Source organism: Talpa occidentalis, unplaced genomic scaffold (assembly GCF_014898055.3).
Source record: "Talpa occidentalis isolate TD23 unplaced genomic scaffold, MPIMG_talOcc4v2.1 talOcc4.12, whole genome shotgun sequence".
Classification (NCBI taxonomy): domain Eukaryota; kingdom Metazoa; phylum Chordata; class Mammalia; order Eulipotyphla; family Talpidae; genus Talpa; species Talpa occidentalis.
The window spans coordinates 23,429,784-23,449,219 of record NW_023601212.1 but is presented as its reverse complement, the minus strand read 5'-3'; the positions used below and the strand labels follow the sequence as shown (position 1 = coordinate 23,449,219).

Genomic DNA, 19,436 nt, shown 5'->3' with positions numbered 1-19,436 from the left:
CTGCACCCGCACCCTGTAGCCTCTCAGTCTGTTGCAGAGCAGTCTGGTGTGTGTTCCATTGTGCAGAGGACTTCATTCCCTTACACTGTACATTTTAAGGGGCAAGATTCAATGTTACTATTTTTTAGTCTGTTACTCTTTTTTTTTTTTTTAATGTTTTATTTATTTACACATAGAAGAACAGGGTTCTGGTCAGAAATGCTGGGTGCAAGAGGATTCACCAGAAGCAGAGTGGGGAGCAGAACAGGCAGACTGACTAAAATACACTTTTGGGGGAGCAGTGCTGAGCCATGTGGGTAACTCCCTGGCAGGGGATCAAACTCCTGCTGCAGATGCTGTGCCTAGCTTTACAGTGTTGTGTTTAACCCCTTGCGCCACCAGGAATGCCCTATGAGTTACTCTTAATGGACTTTGGGTTTTTTTTTTTTTTTTTTTTATCTTTAACTCCATACATGGCAGTTGCATCCTAAATTTTCAGGATTAGTCCTTATCAGTTGACTTTAAATTTGAGAATTAATAATTTGGGTGATTTACTTGCCTCTATCATAAATATACTTATCTTTTTACATTCTCAATACAGCCTAGGTTTTGTGCATTAGTATTAGGTGTTGACATGACGTGAGCATAGAAATGCTCTGCCCAGCTAAAGTAGTAAACTATGTGGATTACTCTTCTTTCAGAAGCTTTGTTCTAGCTATCAAACAATGGCTTTCATTGTTCCATTTCCTCTCTAATTTTAATTCATCTCAATCTTTTCTGCACCAGTTACTTAAATCATCTTTTAATACTCATAAAACTACTAGGTCCTCAAAAACTATGTAATTAAAATGCAATGAAAGCTTTCATACTATTCATGGAGAATCCAATATATATTTTTCAAAATGGTAAGCTGCATCCTACAAGTGAACGTGGATTCAAGACACTTCCTGTTGTAGCTCTGCCATCTCAATTGTTGCACTTTTGTATCAAGCTTGACAAAAAGGTAATTGGTAGTAGTGACAGTACTAAATTCTCTATAATAACCACACTTATTTGAGACAATTGATCTGTTTTAAATATAAAGAAACCAAGCTGAAGTTAGAGTTTTGTTAAGTCACAAGTACTGCAAAGTCAGATTCAGACACTGATCTTTTGATGTAAATGAATTCTTTTTACAGTTGCAGCAGAACAAGAGTGACTATTGTACAAGTGATAAAATGATATGAATTCATTAATCACATATTCATTATAATAACTTTTATTATAGGTGAAGCCAACTACACACACACACACACACACAATTTCATTTCCCTGGGAATTACAGGCATGCATTTTGCTTCAGAAGTGTTTGGATTCCAGAGTCATAGAGATTTTCTCTCTTGACTTCTTATATGCTCCTATTTCTATAATACTTTGTTCTCAGAATTTTTCCTGTGTAGACAAGGAGTCACTATTCTTCTCACAAATGTGTCTTACCTTTATTACTCTGTCTAGCAATGAAGAGGTCACTCTTCTGCATGACTTTTTATATTTGATATTTCAAAATGTTCTTTAAGAGTGGGTCATACCTCAAAGGGAAAATATGTTACCATGAGTTTACATGAACAGGTCTGCATGCTTTTCTCTGGGTTTTCCATGGCCCTTGTCATACGTATTAATTCCATGGGAGGGACGGAGGGAGTTATGGAGAGGGAGCGGAAGAGAGAGAGTAAGAAGATGAAAACAAATGAATGGCTTTCATCCTTGGGTACCTATTTTGTAACATCCAGTTGACAATGCATTTCAGGCACCAACTTAATCACCCCTCACATAGGAGCACCCTAGGTATTTTGGGCTTTTGATGTCTAAAAAATAGAGGAAAGATGAAGAATTGAGAAAAAACTCACTATTCAATGAGTTCAATGCTAAATCTTTTAATTTTAGCTTTTTGTTGAAAGAGAGATGCATCTTTAAAAATGTGATTGACACCAAGAAAATGAGTCACACTAGACTACATATCTCAGGGTGAGATTTCACCAGATTATAGTTCTTAGTGGGTATTGGAGAGCACCAAATCTGGGGAAGATTCATACTCTTGGCTTGTTTGGGCCTATTTTTTTTTTTTACTTTCTATTGTAATTAAGTCTTTTTTTTTTTTTTTACCATAAAATACAATTTTCATTTAATTTTTGACCTCTCTGATTGACAATGTAATTTTTTCTTTACTCCATGCACACTATTGAAAAATATATCTTCTCTGTGGTACATATATACCACGGAATATTACTCAGCATTCAAAAAAGATAAGCACATGCAATTTGCAGCAACATGGATGGCGCTGGAAGGGATCATGCCCAACGAAATAAGCCAGAAAGAAAAAGAAAAATACCGGATGGTCTCACTCATAGCAGGAATCTAGAAAACTTAAATAAGGGACCAGGAAAATGAATAACTGTAAGAAAGTGAAAATCAAAATCAACAAAAAACAATGAACCAGAGACACTTTTTGGCGGGTGGGGTGCGGCAGGGGAGGGATTGGGGTCAGAATGGGGGGGTTGCAATTGTTTGGGGGAATATAAAAATAAAACTTATTATTTAAAAAAAAAAGAAAGATATATCTTCTCTTGAGCTACCAACTGTAGCGACTACAAATTGTTACACTTTCATTGTAAATGGCCAACATGTATATAAAAAATATGCTCAGCATCACTTATACTCAGGGAAATGAATAGCAAAACCACAATGGGATACCATCTCACACCAGTGAGAATGGCCCATTTGAGAAAAAAACCAAAACTGGAAGCAACAAAACCTGGCAAAGATGTGGAGAAAAAGGAACCCTGTTGCTCTGCTGGTGGGGATGCAAACTGGTGTAACCACTGTGGAAAGCTGTGTGGAGGACCCTCAAATTACTAAAGATGGAGCTACCATAAGGCCCAGCAATTTCATTCCTAGGTCTCTACCCAGAGGATACAAAAACATAAATTTGAAAGGAAACCTGCTCTCCTATGTTTATTACAGCACTATTTATAACAGCTAAGATATGAAACAACCTAAAAGCCCCCAAACAGATGACGGGATCAAGAAGATGTAGTATATATGCACAATGGAATACTATTTAGCAACCAAAAAGATAAACTCATGCCATGTACAGGTATATGATGGAGCTGGAAGGTTTATACTCAGTGAAATAAGTTTAAGAAAAAAAAAAAAACAGTACCATATATAGGAGCAATATGGGAAACTGAACAAGTGATCAGACAAAAATACTAGCAGTCAAAGCATAAATCTGAGACATACAAGAGAGGAAGTGAAGAGAGAAATGTCAAAATAGGAGGGAAGAGCACAAAGACTATGGTATTGATTTACTGGCAATGTGTGGTGGGAACTTCTTGGGGAATATAGGTGAATATAGGAGAAATCCAATATGCAAACATGGACAAAGATGTATATAAATTATTACAAAAGTATGTTTAAGACAGTGTTAATCTCCAAAAGATTATTATGATATGCTGGTCTAGTTACTCAAGCCAACTGCTTTGGAAATAATGTCATAGTGTAAATGACGATCTATGTTATCTTAACTGAGGAGTTGAAAAGTCTAAATAGGTTACATGAAATGTCCCATATCCATTAAACAAATAAGTAATTCATCAGATAGACACACACACACACACACACACAGACACACATACAGACACACACACACACACACACCCCCTTACCCCTTCAGTCTCCAGTGAATTGACTCATTAATTCTAAAAAACATCTAATGAGGAAACTATTAAATTATGCAAATCCTTTTAGAAGCTAGATGAAGAGATAACATTTTTTATGAGGCTGTCATAATTCACATCTTCAAATGTGGAAAAAAATTAGAATAAAAATCAATATTATTCATAAACATAATTGCAAAGATTACTTACAAAACATTAACTAGTCTGGTACAGTGTCCTATGAAAGGATAATGCTTTATGATTCCACAGGGAAGTCAAGTTGGTTTGACATCTGAAAATTATTCCATAGAATTTATATTAACAGAATAAAGGAGGCAATAATAGGATCAGTTAAGTAGTTGCTGAAAAAAGTATTTCATCACATTAAAGCCTACTTACCACAAATATCTCAGCAAAATAGGGACAGAAGAGAACTTTCTTCATTTAAAAAAGAAACGTTCAAGGCACTTATAGTGTATAATTATATTCTCATGTACTGTAAATAGTGTTTTACATTGTTTTAATGAAACAACTAGTAGTACTTATCTCACTTAATTTACAACTACAGCCTTATTGTGGGGAAGAGAAGATGTGCATGTGTACAGTTCGGGGGTCGTGGTGAAAAGATCAAAGTCTTATATTCTAAAAGAACTCACATTGTGAAACCATCGAAGACATCGAAACATGAGATCAAGAGAATCTTACAAATCAGCAAAATTGAGAGGAAGGGCAGACCCAGACTTTCCAAGAGATAGGTTTTATGGGATTTGCAGACTAGGAGAGGTGGAGGGAGAAGAAGTTGCTTGCATTTAGTTGTGATTGTCTTGGCTGGCTGCTGGTGCAAATACTCAGAGAACTGACCACAGAACAGTGCTGGGGATCATCATACCATGTTAAATGCGAATTGGGACATTACACTTGAGGCATGTAAGTGGTTATAAAATAGGGTTGTCAGGGAGGTAGGTAGGGTTGAATACACATACATGATTCCATCCCCACTCAGTCTAAAGCTATTATACTCTAGTGGCAATGAACACATTCACACAAACACAATGAAATCTTGGTTTCTGAATAAAATTCTCTAATACTGGATTTTCTATCTCAGAGACAGGAACTCTTAGCTGATGATTGTTTACCTTTTCTCTTTCCTGTATCCTTTTTTTCCACATGCTCCCTAGAATTTTATTTCTTGACTTTGTGATACAGGACATTGTCACAGGGATGAGGAGCTATCACATTATGGTTTTGATTTGCATTATTTGCATTTCTCTTACAAGAAGTGATGCTGATGATGCTTTAACCATCTTTGGACAAATGTAAATTTGTCATTCTTTTGGATGGGCTTTTTTTTTTTTTTTTTGCTGTTGAATTGAATAAGTGCTTTATATAATTGGAAATTAGTTCCTTGTGAGATGTGTAAATATATATGATTAAATATTTGTGGAAACCCAACCATTTATCCAGGGTGTAGCTAAATTTTTATGGCCTATCTCTCTACTGTAGAGATTAGGGTATCCTTACTTTCAGGCTGTTTGAAGTATAATCCTCCATGTTTTCATCTTCCTTCTCGTATTTCCTATTTTATCAAACCCTCACTTTATTCCTGAGAAACAAAGTGATAAAGTGGAAAGAGACAAAGGTGGAAATAAATCAGTTGACTACAAACCTGGGTTCAGCTCTGGCTTACCTGAGTGACTTTGAACCAAATCTCTGAATTTGTTCCTTCCTTAAAACAGGACTCTTAAGGTTTGCATGACAGCATTTGTAATGTGACACCACCTGGTATGAATGCAGCAAATGTTCAATCTGTCTTTACCAAAGTGAGAGTAGAAATTTAAATTGTACACTTTCATCAGGTTATAAGCATTGTATTTTATTTCTTGAACAGAAACAGAAAGGTTTCCAACTTTTGTACATGTGGGAAGAGAAACCTCAGGTGGACCTTGACCTTCTTTGAAACCAAGGTGTGAATTTTATCTTTCACTTATGGAGTACTCTTAAGCGTTTTTAAAATATTAGGAGAGTGGTCTGTTCAGCAGTCAGGATAATAGCAATCTTCTATTATATCAGACCATTTGACTATATCTGTAAAACATAGCCATCTTTCATCTTTCACAAGAGGTTTGTAATTTTCAACAGTGAATATGGAGAATGTGGAAAGGTTGGAAAACCACACTCAACTACAGCCAATTGGGAATAAAAAAATCATCTCTGAGATAGGGAATCCAATATAAAAAATATAGTCTCTGTATTCTGAAAAAATTTAACTTGATCGTTAAACCTTTATTGTGACCCAATAGAAAATACCAAAATGTTTTAAAACATAAATGGAAGTAATTAATTATTTTTAGGGAAAACAAAGAAAGGTAATAGTATGAGAGCTTTCCATTAAAATTTTTTTAATGATTTTTGAAAGTACTTGGAAAGAAGCAAAGTGGGACACTGTCTAAAAGGGCATGCTGTGAAGAAAAGGAAAGGCTCAATTAATGATTAAGCATGGGACTGAAAAAAATCAAGAGATTCATTAATCTCATTGCATTTTGGAATGAATTGCTTTGAATAAAAAATATTTAAAGCAAAATGTTTGTTCTGAGGAAACTCAGGAAACAGTACTAACACACACAAATACACCCTCCTCTACCGACACCCGGCAACGGTGATTCTGTTTAATTTGCAATTCTCTTCAGAGTTTTCTTTAGAGCAAGTTTGACATCCTTATTCCTTAGGCTATAGATGAAGGGGTTCAACATGGGCACTACGTTGGTGTAAACTACTGAGAAGAACCTCCCCTGGCCCAAGGAACCATCAGAAGAGGTCTTGAGATGTGTGAACATGCCAGCACCATAGAAAATGGCAACAGTCATGATATGGGAGCTACAGGTGCTGAAGGCTTTGGACCAGCCCTGAGAGGAAGACATGTGGAGGATATTGGAGAGGATAAGAGCGTAAGAAATGAAAATAATGAAGCTGGATGTTATCACAACTGTGCTCACAAGAATGGAATCCACCAGCTGATTGGCATAGATGCTGCTGCAGGAGAGCTGCTGGAGGGGGAAGATGTCACACATGTAATGGTTGATGACATTCTCATCGCAAAAGGACAGCCTGAGCATGTTCCCTGTGTGGACCATGCTACCAGTAAAACCCATCACATATGACCCAATCATCAGCAGAGCACAGACCTGAGGGGACATGGTGACTGTGTACATCAGGGGCTTACAGATGGCCACATAGCGGTCATAGGCCATGGCTGTCAGGACATAACACTCAGAGTGGACAAAGAAACAGAAAAAGAACAGCTGAGTCATGCATTCTTCAAAAGAGATGATGTTCTTCTCTACCATAAAGCCCATCAGCATTTTAGGGGTAATGATGAAAGCGTGGCACAGGTCTATGAAGGACAGGTTGAGGATGAAAAGATACATGGGTGTGTGAAGGTGAGAGTTGAGGCATATTAGATTAATGAGGCTAAAATTCCCTAGCACGGTGACCATATAGTTCATGAAGAAGAGGAAGAAGAAAGGCAGTTGAAGTTGAGGTTGGTCTGTAATTCCTACCAGGATGAATTCAGTTACTGAAGAGTCATTTTCCACAGCCATCATCTGTGGTGGTGTTATCTGTGAGGAGATGGGAGAAGAAATAGGACAGGACTCAGATCTTTGTTTTAAGAGTGAGGACTTGTAGTGGCGCTGCAGTGGGACATTGGGGCGGCACTCTGGAAGAAGAGCCAGAGCAAGGATTCCCCGTCTTTATCCTATTCATCTGTCCTTTCTTTTCACGTTTTCAGATCTCAGCTCAGTCTCCTCACCTCCCCAAACAACACAATCAGGATGTAGTCTTTAGTGTCTATTAGTACATCCCCAGAGTGATGCCCACATTTCATAGTGAAGGAGTCAGCATCTTGAAGAGATGAATCAGCTGCAGAGGTTCTACAGCTGGTTAGCAAAGGAGCCAAGAGTTGTTCTTGGGACCATTTCCTATGTCATTTCCTGATGCTCTTACACAGTGAAGCTATTGTAACCCCGCTGTGCCCAATGCTCAGCCCTTTCTCTCCCACCCACCCTTCAGACACCAGCACCTGGTTTAATGACAGACCTGAGAGTCCACTATCATTTGTATAAGCACACCATGTTCTTCCTTCAGTCTTACCTCAAAGTCAGAATGGACTGTTTAGGATGGCGTGTGGTCCCCCGACCTCTCTCCACTGTTGTAGCTGTGAAATAAAAACATCAGAACAGAGAAGATTCAATCACCCAATTCCTTTTGCCTGGAGATCTCACTTGCCAGCCTTGAGAGTTCTTTTCCCTTTGTTGTTCTGAAGGGGCAATAGTTTGAGCAAAGTGGGAGGCAACTCATTCTTTGAGAATGTGTGTGTCTTCTGGGTCAGGCTAAAAGTCTTCTGTGTCCTAAATAATCAGCTGGCTAATTTTGTGAGTTTTTCTCATTCTCTGTGGATCGCAGCCACTTGTTTGAATGTTGAAAATGAAGCTCATTTAGGATGAAGTTTGATCAGGTTCCAAGGAAGAAATTATTGAGTCTGTGTTTACATTCTTTGTCAATAAATTAGCCTTGATTCTTTTGGGAATTAATCTTCTCTGTAAGTTTAGTTCACACTAAGAATTTCCAATCCTCTGTGCTATGAAAGAGTAGCATCCTACATTTCAGTTAATCTCTAGAGCTCATGCTCAATCAGCAAGGACAGAGTCATTATCATTTCCAGTACTTTTTTACATTTTATGTGAGTGATGTAGTATATGTCCAAGCGGCCATACATCATTTGTTGTCTTCTGCATTTATAGAGAAATAGAACAGGGAAATGTTGAGAATAGACTCAGTAATCAGATTGAGGAACTTGAGTTCAAATTCCTCCACTTAACTCTATGTGTATCTGATAAAGCTTCTTAATTGCTGTTGCTTTTTGCCGCATTGTAATTTATGTGTTTAATATTAGCTCCTAATCCCAAAGAGTGCTCTGATGATTAAATACTTAGAACCTCTAGTATCCATGGAGATCTGTGGGGCACATAGTAGTGCCTAGTAAGCAGCAGGTTTCCTTCCTCTTTATCGTTGTCTATGTCTATAGAAAGTATGTTTTCCTATGTTCTCAGCTCTGTGCCCAACTGCTTACTAGACATTCCCGCCAAATGGGGTTGAGAATCTCCCGTGGTCCCAAGTTGTCTCTTTTCATCTTATTTAAAATTGATGGCAGCACCCTCTTCCTAGTTTTCTGATCTAGAAACACATTGTCATCTGGGTTTCTTTGCCGTGTTATCTATTCTCTGACCATCCATGTTCATATGTTTTTAATTTATATTTTACATAATTGTCCATATTTATACAGTATTTGCTTTCTCCTCTCAGCTGCAGCCCCCTATAATACCCACTCACCCATGCACCATCACCATAGTCCCTTGTGCTCTTCCCCTATTTTGATCACTCTCCCACCACCTCCCCTGCAGAATGTTTCTGATTTATAGTTGCTTGGTGAAATTTGTTTTTTAATTTATTATTATTTTTTCCTGATTCCTCATTTGGCCCGTATATTCCTCCTATAAGTAAGACCATCCAATACTTTTCTTTTTCCTTCTGACTTATTTCACTGAGCATAATCCCTTCCAATGCCATCCATGTTGCTGTGAATGGCATGAGTTATTTTTCTTTGATTGCTGAGTAGTATTCCTTGGTGTATATATATATCACATCTTCTTGATCCGTCATCAATTTTTAGGCATTTGGGTTGTTGGCATAACTTACCTATTATAAATAGTGCTGCAGTGAACACAGGGGTGTAGGTATCCTTTGTAATTAATGTTTTTGTGTTCCAAGTTTGTTTTTAGCTCCTTAAAATGCCTGCTCTCTGACCCTTCCTTGTCATTATACTGCCTTGGATAAAGCTCTTTGACATAAAGTGTATACCACTGTCATGGTTTCCTAACTGGTTTGCCAACACCCATTATGTTAGTTTTCTCTTATTGATGTTTAAGAAATTATCATCAATTTAGAGACTTAAAAGAACACCATATATTAGTCTTTGTTCTGTGACCCAGAAGTCTGTGTAGAAAGTATGGCTGGATTCTTTGATCAGACTGAAGTCAGGGTGGGCAGGACTCTTCAGGAAAGCTGTCTGCAAGCTCTGTCATATTGTGGCTGAATTCAGTGTCTTGCAGTTACAGCTCCAAGATGTCCTTGTTGTCAGCTGAGAGTACTGTCAGCTTCTAGAGGAGGGTGTACTTTTTCTCATGTGTCCTGTCTTCAGTCCACCAATAAACAGCACATTCAGTATTTTTTTGTTTTGAATTTTCTTTTTTCTGCTGCTTTCAGGAAAAAGGAAACTCTCTTTTAAAATGTGTGTGTGATTAATTAGGCCTGCCTTCATAATCCTGCTAATTTAAGATCCACTGCACCTATAATAAAACAAAATCACTATAGTTTTACTTCATTACATTTACTAATTCCACACAGTTATGCAAGAGAAAAAGTCATTGGAGTCTAAATTTTTAGAATTCTTACATCTATTTCTGGAAATCTATTCTCTACACATTTTGATATAGAATCATCTCAAAAAATGCAGTATTTATTTCTTTGTCTAAAACCCCTCAATTTCTCTCACCACAAATTCCTCAGCCTGTCACAAAAAGCTGACTCTGTGTCCTCAGCCTTACCTCCATGTCTCCACTCTGTGAATTTCACTCTGGTGATATGAAGAGTGTGAAGTTCTACTCACACATTCTATGATCATAGTTGCCTGTGTTTCATCTGCCTGAAATGCCTGCTCCCTTATTCTCCACTTGGGTACCACCAACTCATTCTCCAAGATTCAATTTGTCATCATTTGTCATAGAAGTTTGCTCTGACCTCCTCCCTGTCCCAGTGCCTGCACCTACACCCTGTAGCCTCTCCATCTGCTGCAGAGCTATCTAGTGCATGTTCCATTCGCTGAGGACTTCATTCCCTTTCACTGTACATTTTAAGGGGCAAGATTCAGTGTTACTATTTTTTAGTCTGTTACTCTTTTTTTTTTTTTAAGATTTATTTATTACGCATACAAGAACTCCCATACAGGTCAGAGTTGTTGGGGGCAAGCGGATTCACCAGAGACAGAGTAGGGATCAGAACAGGCAGACTGACTGAAATACACTAATGAGGGGAGTAGTGGGCGAGACAGGAGAGGTCTGCTGAGCCATGTGGGTAGCTCCCTGTCAGGGGATCAAACTTGCACTGCAGAGGCTGTGTTTAGTTTCACAGTGTTTTTGCTTAACCCCTTGCGCCACCAGGAGCACCCTAAAATGTTACTCTGAATGGACTTTTTTTTTTTATCTTTGACTCCATACATTGCAGTTACATCCTAAATTTTCAGGATTGGTCCTTATCAGTTGCCTTTAAGTGTGGGAATTGAGAATTTTGACAATTTATCTCCCTCTTTTGTAAATACACTTCCTTATTTCTTTACCCTCTCTATATAGTTTAGTTATTGTGCATTAATAATCAGTGTTGACATGATGTGAACATAGACATGCTCTGCCCAGCTAAGTAGTAAACTAAGTGGATACTTTTCTTTTAGAAGCTTTGTTCTAGCTATCAAACAATGGTTTTGATTGTTCCATTTCCTTTCTAAATTTAATTCATAAATCATCTTTTAAAACTTTTAAAAGTATTAGGTCCTCAAAAACTGTATATAGTTAAAATGTAATGAAAGCTTTCATACTATTTATGGAGAATCCAAAATATATATTTCTTTTAAAATTTTTTTTTCTTTTTTATAAATTATTTTTTTATATTCCCCATACAATTGCAACCTCCCTATTTTGACTCCAATCCACCCTTTCCCTGCCCCTCCCCATAGTGTATCTCTGGTTCATAGTTGTTTGTTGATTTTGATTTTTTCTTTTTTATATTCTTTTTCCTGGTTCCTTATTTAGATTTTCTAAATTCTTGCTATGAGTGAGACCATTTGGTATTTTTCTTTTTCTTTCTGACTTATTTCGCTGAGCATGACCCCTTCTAGCCCCATCCATGTTTCTGCAAACTGCATGTGTTTCTCTTTTTTGATTGCTGAGTAATATTCCACATCTTCTTGATTCAGTCATTTATTTTTGGGCATTTGGGTTGTTTCCAAAGCTTAGCTATACAAATGACCAACAGGAATAAGAAAAAATGTTCAGCATCACTTGCAATCAGGGAAATGCAAATTAAAACTACAATGAGATACCATCTCACACCAGTGAGAATAGCGCGTATTAAAAAACTAGCAACAACAAATGTTGGTGAGGATGTGGAGAAAAAGGAACTCTCCTGCACTGCAGTTGGGAGTGCAAACTGGTTCAACCACTATGTAAAGCTGTGTGGACATTCCTCAACCTACTAAAGATAGAGCTTCCATATGTTGCAGCAATTCCACTCCTAGGTATTTACCCAAAGGACACAGAAACATTAATTCCAAAGAGCACCTGCACCCCTATGTTTATAGCAGCACTATTTACAAAATATATATTTCAAAATGGTAAGATGCATCCTAAAAATGAACATGGATTCAGGACCCTTCCTGTTGTAGCTCTGCCATCTGAACTGTTGCACTTTTGTATCAAGTTTGACAAAAAGATAATTGGTAGTAGTGACAATACTAAATTCTCTGTAATAATCACACCTATCTGAGACAATTGATCTGTTTTAAATATAAAGAAACCACTTTTAAAGATGCATCTCTTTCAACAAAAAGTCACAGGTACTGCAAAGTCAGATTCAGACATCACTTTTTACTGATGTAAATGAATTCTTCTTACACTTGCATGCAGGACAAGAGAGTGACTGCTGTACAAGTGATAAAATGATATGAATTCATTAATCACATTTTCCTTATAATAACTTTTATTATCGGTGAAAGTAACTTCACACACATGCAAAAACTTTAATTTCCCTGGGAATTACAGACAAGCATTTTGCTTCAGAAGTGTTTGGATTCCAGAGTCATAGAGATTTTCTCTCTTGACTTCTTATATGCTCCTATTTCTATAATACTTTCTTCTCAGACTTTTCCTGTGTAGACATGGAGACACTATTCTTCTCACAAATATGGGTCTTACCTTTATTACTCTGTCTAGCAATGAAGAGGTCACTATTCCCCATGACTTTTTATATTTGATATTTCAAAATGTTCTTTAAGAGTGGGTCATACCTCAAGGGTAAAATGTTACCATGAGTTCTCATTAACAGGTCTGTATGCTGCTCTCTGAGATTCCATGGCCCTTCTCATATATGTTAATTCCATGGGAGGGAGGTAGGGGGAGACAAGGAGGGCGAGAGAGTGAGAGCAGGGGAGAGAGAGAGAGAGGATGTGAATGAATGGCTTTCGCCCTTGGGTACCTATTTTGTAACTTCCAATTGACAATGCGTTTCAGGCACCAACTTAATCACCTTTCACATAGGACCACCCTAGAGGTATTTTGGGCTTCAGATGTATAAAAAAGGAGAAAAGATGAAGAAGTGAGAAAAAACTCACTGTGGTTCAATGCCAGTACTTTTAATTTTATCTTTTTGTTGAAAGAGATGCATCTTTAAAAGTGTGATAGACACCAAAAAAAATGAACTCACACTAGACTACATATCTCTGGGTGAGATTTCACCAGATTATACTTCTTAGTGGGTATTGGAGAGCGCCAAATCTGAGGAAGAATTGTAGTCTTGTCTTGTTTGGGCCTATTTTTTTTTTATTTTCTCTTGTAATTAAGTCTTATTTTTTTTGCACCATAAAATATAAAGTTTATTTTTGACCTCTCTGACAATGTCTATTTTTTCTTTACTCCATGCACAGCATTTAAAAATGTATCTTCTCTTGAGCTACCAACTATAGCCCCTTCAAATTGTTATACTTTCATTGCAATTGGCCAGCAGGTATATGAAAGAAGTGCTCAACATCACTTATAATCAGGGAAATGAAAATCAAAACCACAATGAGATACCATCTCACACCAATGAGAATGGACTGTTTGAAAAAGAAAAAAACAAACTGGAAGCAACAAATGCTGGTGATGTGGGAAGAAAGGAACCCTGTTGCACTGCTGGTGGGTATGCCAACTGGTGCAACCACTGTGGAAAGCTGTGTGGAGGACCCTCAAATTACTAAAAATGGAGCTATCATAGGGCCCAGCATTTCCATTCCTAGGACTCTACCCAAAGGATACAAAAACAAAAATTTGAAAGGAAACCTGCCCTCCTATGTTTATTGCAGCACTATTTACAACAGCTATATATGGAAATAACATAAATGTCCCCAAACAGATAACTGGATCAAGAAGATGTAGTATATATACACAATAGAATATTACTCAGCAACCAAAAAGATAAACTCATGCCATTTGCAGGTAAATGATGGAGCTGGAAGGCCTTGTGTTCAGTGAAATAAGATTAAGGAAAAAAAAAAATACCAGATAGTTTCATATATAGGAGCAATATAGGGAAACTGAACAAGGGATCACAAAAAAAATGCTAGCAGGCAAGTCATAAATCTGAGACATACAGGAGGGATGGGAAGAGAGTAGGGTCAAAATAGAGGAGGGAAGAGCACAAAGACTATGGTGATGATTTATGGGCTATGTGGTAGTGGGAACTTTATGGGGAATATAGGTGAGGGGAGAAATCAAACCTGCAAGAATGAACAATGATATAAATAAATAAATTACAAAAAACAAAATTATTTTTCAGAAAAAGTTAATCTCCAAAAGATTATTATGATATGCTGGGCTAGCTCACTTAAGCCAACTACTTTGGAAATAATGTCGTACTATAAATGAAGATCTTTATGTTATGTTAACTGAGGAGTTGAGAGGTCTAAATAGGTTACATGAAATGTCCCATATCCATTAAACAAATTGAATAAGTAATTCTTCAGGCACACACAAACACACACCCCTAACCCCTCAGTCTCCAGTGAATTGACTGGTTAATTCTATAAAAAGTGTAATGAGTAAATATTAAGTTATACAAATCCTTTGAGAAACTAGATGAAGAGAACATTTTTATGAGGCTATCATAATTCACATCTTCAAATGAGGCAAAGAATTGCAATAAAAATCAATATTCCTCATAAACATAAGTGCAAAAATTACTTAGAAAACATTAACTAGTCTGATACAGTGTCCTATGAAAAGGATAACACTTTATGATTCCAAGTTGGTTTCACATCTGAAAATTATTCTGTAGAATTTATATCAACCGAATAAAGGAGGCCAATAATAGTTTCGGCTGAGGAGTTGCTGAAAAAGCATTTCGTTTCATTAAAGCATACTTTTTTTTTTTTTTAAATAGAGGCATGTTTTTATTTATTTGTTATTTTGTTTACACATGCACTGGGTACAGTCAGAGGCGCGGGAGGGTGAGAGAATTCACCAGAGCTAGAGCGGGGAGCAGAGCATGCAGAAGGACCGAAGTACATTGCTGAGGGGAGCAGCGGGCGGCAGGAGAGGTCTGCGCGCCACGTGGGACCCTCCTGTGGCCGGGGAGCAGCCGGGGATCGAACCAGCGCCGCAGAGGCTGCGGGCAGCTTCGCAACCCAGCACTCAACCGCTGCGCCACTGGGGAGGCCCCTCATTAAAGCATACTTATCACAAATATCTCAGCAAGATAGGGAGAGAACTTTCTTCATTTAAAGAACAATGCATTTATAGTATATAATATATTCTCATATACTATAAATAGTGTTTAAAATTGTTTTAATAAAAGAACCACTAGTACTTACCTAACTTAATTCATTGTTATAACCATATTGTGAGGAAGAGAAGATGTGTTTGTGTACAGCATGGGATGGTGGTGAAAAAATCAGTCTTATATTCCAAGAGAACTCACATTGAGAAACCATTAAAGATGTCTAAACATGAGATCAAGAGAATCTTACCAAATCAGCAAAATTGAGAGGAAGATCAGACCCAGACTTTCCAAGAGATAGGGTTTGTGGGATTTGCTGACAGAAGAGGTGGAAGGGAGAAGAAGTTGCTTGCATTTAGTTGTGAATGTCTTGGCTGGCTGCTGGTGCAAATACACAGAGACCTGACCGCAGTACAGTGCTGGGAATCATAATACAATGTTAAATGTGGTTTGGGACACTTACACTTGAGGCACATAAGTGGTCATAAAATAGGGTTGCCAGGAAAGTATTTAGGGTTGGATACGCATATATGATTCCATCTCCACTTAGTCTACAAGCCATGATACGATAGTGGCAGTAAACGTATTCACACAAACACAATGAGATCTTGGTTTCTGAATAAAATTCTCTAATACTAGATTTTCTATCTCAGAGACAGGAACACTCAGTGGGTAAGTGTTCCTTTTTCTTTTTCCTTTTCCTTTATACCTTTTCTCCACATGCTCCCCAGGAGTTTAATTCTTGTCTGTGATATAGGACATTGTCACAGGAATGTGGGGCTATCACATTGTGGTTTTGATTTGCATTTCTTTTACAATTTCTCTTGTAACAAGTGATGATGATGATGCTTAGCCTTCTTTGAAGAAGTGTGAATTTATGTCATTTGCCATTTTTTTGGATTTTTTTTTTTTCGCTGTGAATGAGTGCTTTATATAATTGGAAATTAGTCCCTGGTGAGATGTGTAAATCTCTTTGATGAAATGTTTGTGGAAACATAAGCATTTATCCAGGTTGGAGTTAAAGGTTTTATGACCCATCTTTCTACTGCAGAGATCTGTGGGTAAGGGTATCATTCCTACCCTTTAGGCTGTATTTAAAATAATCCTCCATGTTTCATCTTCCTTCTTATATTTCCCATTGTTCTTCCTCACCTTACTTCTGAGAAACAAAGTAATCAAGTAGAAAGACAGCTGGAATTAAATCAATTTGATACAAACCTGGGCTCAGCTCTGGCTTAACTGAGTGACCTTGAACCAAATCTTGATTTTGTTCCCTCCTTAAAACAGGACTTTTAAAGTTTGTATGACAACATTTGTCGTAGTGACAGTGACAGTGCCTGTTATGAATGTAGTGAATCTTCCATCTGTCTTCACCAAAGAGAAAATAGAAATTGAAATTATATACTTTCATCAGGTTCTACCCATTCTAATTTTATTTCTTGAACAGAAGAAGAAAGTCTTCCAAACATGCAAAGGAAGGATGTTTTTGTTCACGTGGTAAGAGAAGCCTCAGGTGGAACTTGACCTTCTTTGAAACCAAGGTGTGAATTTTATCTCATTCACTTATGGAGTACTCTTAAGCATTTTTAAAATATTAGGAGAAAAGTGCTGATTAGCAGTCACAATAATAGCAATCTTCTCTTTTATTAGATCTGACCATTTGACTAAAGCTTTAAATATAGCCATTCACAAGGAAAGTTTGTAATTTTCAGCAATGGATATGGAGAATGTGGAAACGTTGGAAAGCCTCATTCAATGATAGCCAATTGGGAATAAAAAAATCATCTGAGATAGGGAACACAATACAGAAAATAAAGTCTCTGAATTCTAGAAAAAACCGGCCTCTGCAGCACCGGTTCGATCCTCGGCCGCCGGCGAGGGTCCCACACAAAAAAAGTTTTAAAACATAAAGGGTCATATTTAATTATTTTTAGGGAAAACAAAGATAATAGCATGAGACTTTTCCATTATAATGTTGTATGATGTTTGAAAGTACTTGAAAGAAGAAAAGTAGGAGACAGTAAAAGGGAGTGTCTGGAGCATGCTGTGGGAAAGAAGAGGTAAGGCTCAGTTAATGAGTAAATATGGGACTGAAAAAAATCATGAAATTTAGTAATGTGGTTGCATTATGCATGACTTATTAGAGAGAAAAAATATTTAAAGTAAAATATTTGTTTTGAGGATACACTTGAGAAACAGTACTAACACACACAAGCACACAACTCCTCTCCCCAACACCCAGCAATGGTGATTCTGTTTAACTTGCAATTCTCTTCAGAGTTTTCTTTAGAGCAAGTTTGACATCCTTGTTCCTTAGACTATAGATGAAGGGGTTTAACATGGGCACTATGTTGGTGTAAATTACTGAGAAGAACCTCCTCTGGCCCAGGGAACCATCAGAAGAGGTCTTGAGATGTGTAAACATCCCAGCACCATAGAAAAGGACAACAGTCATGATATGGGAGCTACAGGTGCTGAAGGCTTTGGACCAGCCCTGAGAGGATGACATGTGGAGGATATTGGAGAGGATCAGAGCATAAGAAATGCAAATAATAATGGTGGAAACTATTGCCACTGTGCTTACAATGGTGGAATCCACCAGCTCATTGACATAGGTGCTGCTGCAGGAGAGCTGCTGGAGGGGGAACATGTCACACATGTAATGGTTGATGATGTTGGCATCACAAAAGGACAGCCTGAGCATGTCCCCCGTGTGGACCATGCCACCAGCAAACCCCAGCACATATGAACCAGATATCAGCAGAGCACAGACCTGAGGGGACATGGTGACTGTGTACATCAGGGGCTTACAGATGGCCACATAGCGGTCATACGCCATGGCTGTCAGGACATAGCACTCAGAATGGACAAATAAACAGAAAAAGAACAGCTGAGTCATGCATTCTTCAAAGGAGATGATGTTCTTCTCTACCATAAAGCTCATCAGCATTTTAGGGGTAATGATGAAAGCGTGGCACAGGTCTATGAAGGACAGGTTGAGGATGAAAAAGTACATGGGTGTGTGAAGGTGGGAGTTGAGGCATATTAGATTAATGAGGCTAAAATTCCCTAGCACGGTGACCATATAGTTCAATAAGCAGAGAAGGAAGAAAGGCAGTTGGAGTTGAGGTTGGTCTGTAATTCCTACCAGGATGAACTCAGTTACTGAAGAGCCATTTTCCATGGCCATCATCTGCGGTGGTGTGATCTGTGAGAAGATGGGAGAAGAATTAGGACAGGACTCAGATCCTTTCTTTTATGAGAATGGACTTGTTTGAGTGGTGGGGCGGTGGGGCAGCACTCTGGAAGAAGAGCCAGAGCAAGGAATCTGTCTTTTAACCTTCTTATCTTATCTGGCCTTTCCCTTCATCTTTTCAGATCTCAGCTCTATGTTCTCAACCCCCAAGCTGACACAATCAGGATGGAGTTTTTAGTGTCTATTTGTAGGTCCCAAGAGACATGTCCATATTTCATAGTGAAGGAGTCAGCATCTTAAAGACATCAGTCAGCTGCAGAGGTGCTACAGCTGGTTAACAGTGGAGACAAGAGTTGTTTTGGGGGCCATTTCCTATGTCATTTCCTGATGCTTTTACACAGTGAAGCTATTGTGACCCCGCTGTGCCCAATGCTCAGCCCTTTCTTTCCCACCCACCCTTCAGACACCAGCACCTGGTTTAATGACAGCACTGAGTGTCCACTATCATTTGCATAAGCACACCATGCTCTTCCTTCAGTCTTACCTCAAAGTCACAGGGGACTGTTTAGGATGGTGGGTGGTCCCCCGACCTCTCTCCACTGTTGTAGCTGTGAAATGAAAACATCAGAACAGAGAAGATTCAATCACCAAATTCCTTCAGCTCGGAGATCTCGCTTGCCAACCTTGAGAGTTCTTTTCCCTTTGTTGTTCTGTAGGAGGCAATGATTTGAGCCAAGTCGGAGGCAACGCATTGTCTCTTTTAGGATGTGTATTTCTTCAGGGTCAGGCTAATGAATCAACTCCTGCTCTGAACTCTCAGCTGGCTAATATTGTGAGTTGTTCTTATTCTCTGTGGATCTCAGCAACTTGTTTGAAGATTGAAAAATGAAGCTCCTTTATGATGAAGTTGACTAGGTTCCAAGGAAGAA

The 19,436-nt window shown here is 38.1% G+C and overlaps 3 protein-coding genes across 3 annotated transcripts in view; 1 reads left to right on the top strand and 2 right to left on the bottom strand.

Moving 5' to 3' along the window:
- The window catches only part of LOC119242111 (olfactory receptor 151-like), a 368,040-nt gene that overhangs the window by 119,909 nt on the left and 228,695 nt on the right, over positions 1–19,436 (top strand). The gene's annotated exons all lie outside the window — the stretch shown is intronic.
- Positions 6,341–7,276, bottom strand: LOC119239939 (olfactory receptor 143-like). The gene has a single exon (XM_037504329.1). The coding sequence runs from the start codon at positions 7,274–7,276 to the stop codon at positions 6,341–6,343; it is 936 nt and encodes a 311-aa protein (XP_037360226.1).
- Positions 17,569–18,504, bottom strand: LOC119239938 (olfactory receptor 143-like). The gene has a single exon (XM_037504328.1). It carries the CDS (start codon positions 18,502–18,504, stop codon positions 17,569–17,571), a length of 936 nt encoding a protein of 311 aa, XP_037360225.1.

Coding starts and splice junctions, on each gene's coding strand:
- LOC119239938 (XM_037504328.1), bottom strand. CDS start 18,504: ATGATGGCCATGGAAAATGGCTCTTCAGTAACTGAGTTCATCCTGGTA.
- LOC119239939 (XM_037504329.1), bottom strand. CDS start 7,276: ATGATGGCTGTGGAAAATGACTCTTCAGTAACTGAATTCATCCTGGTA.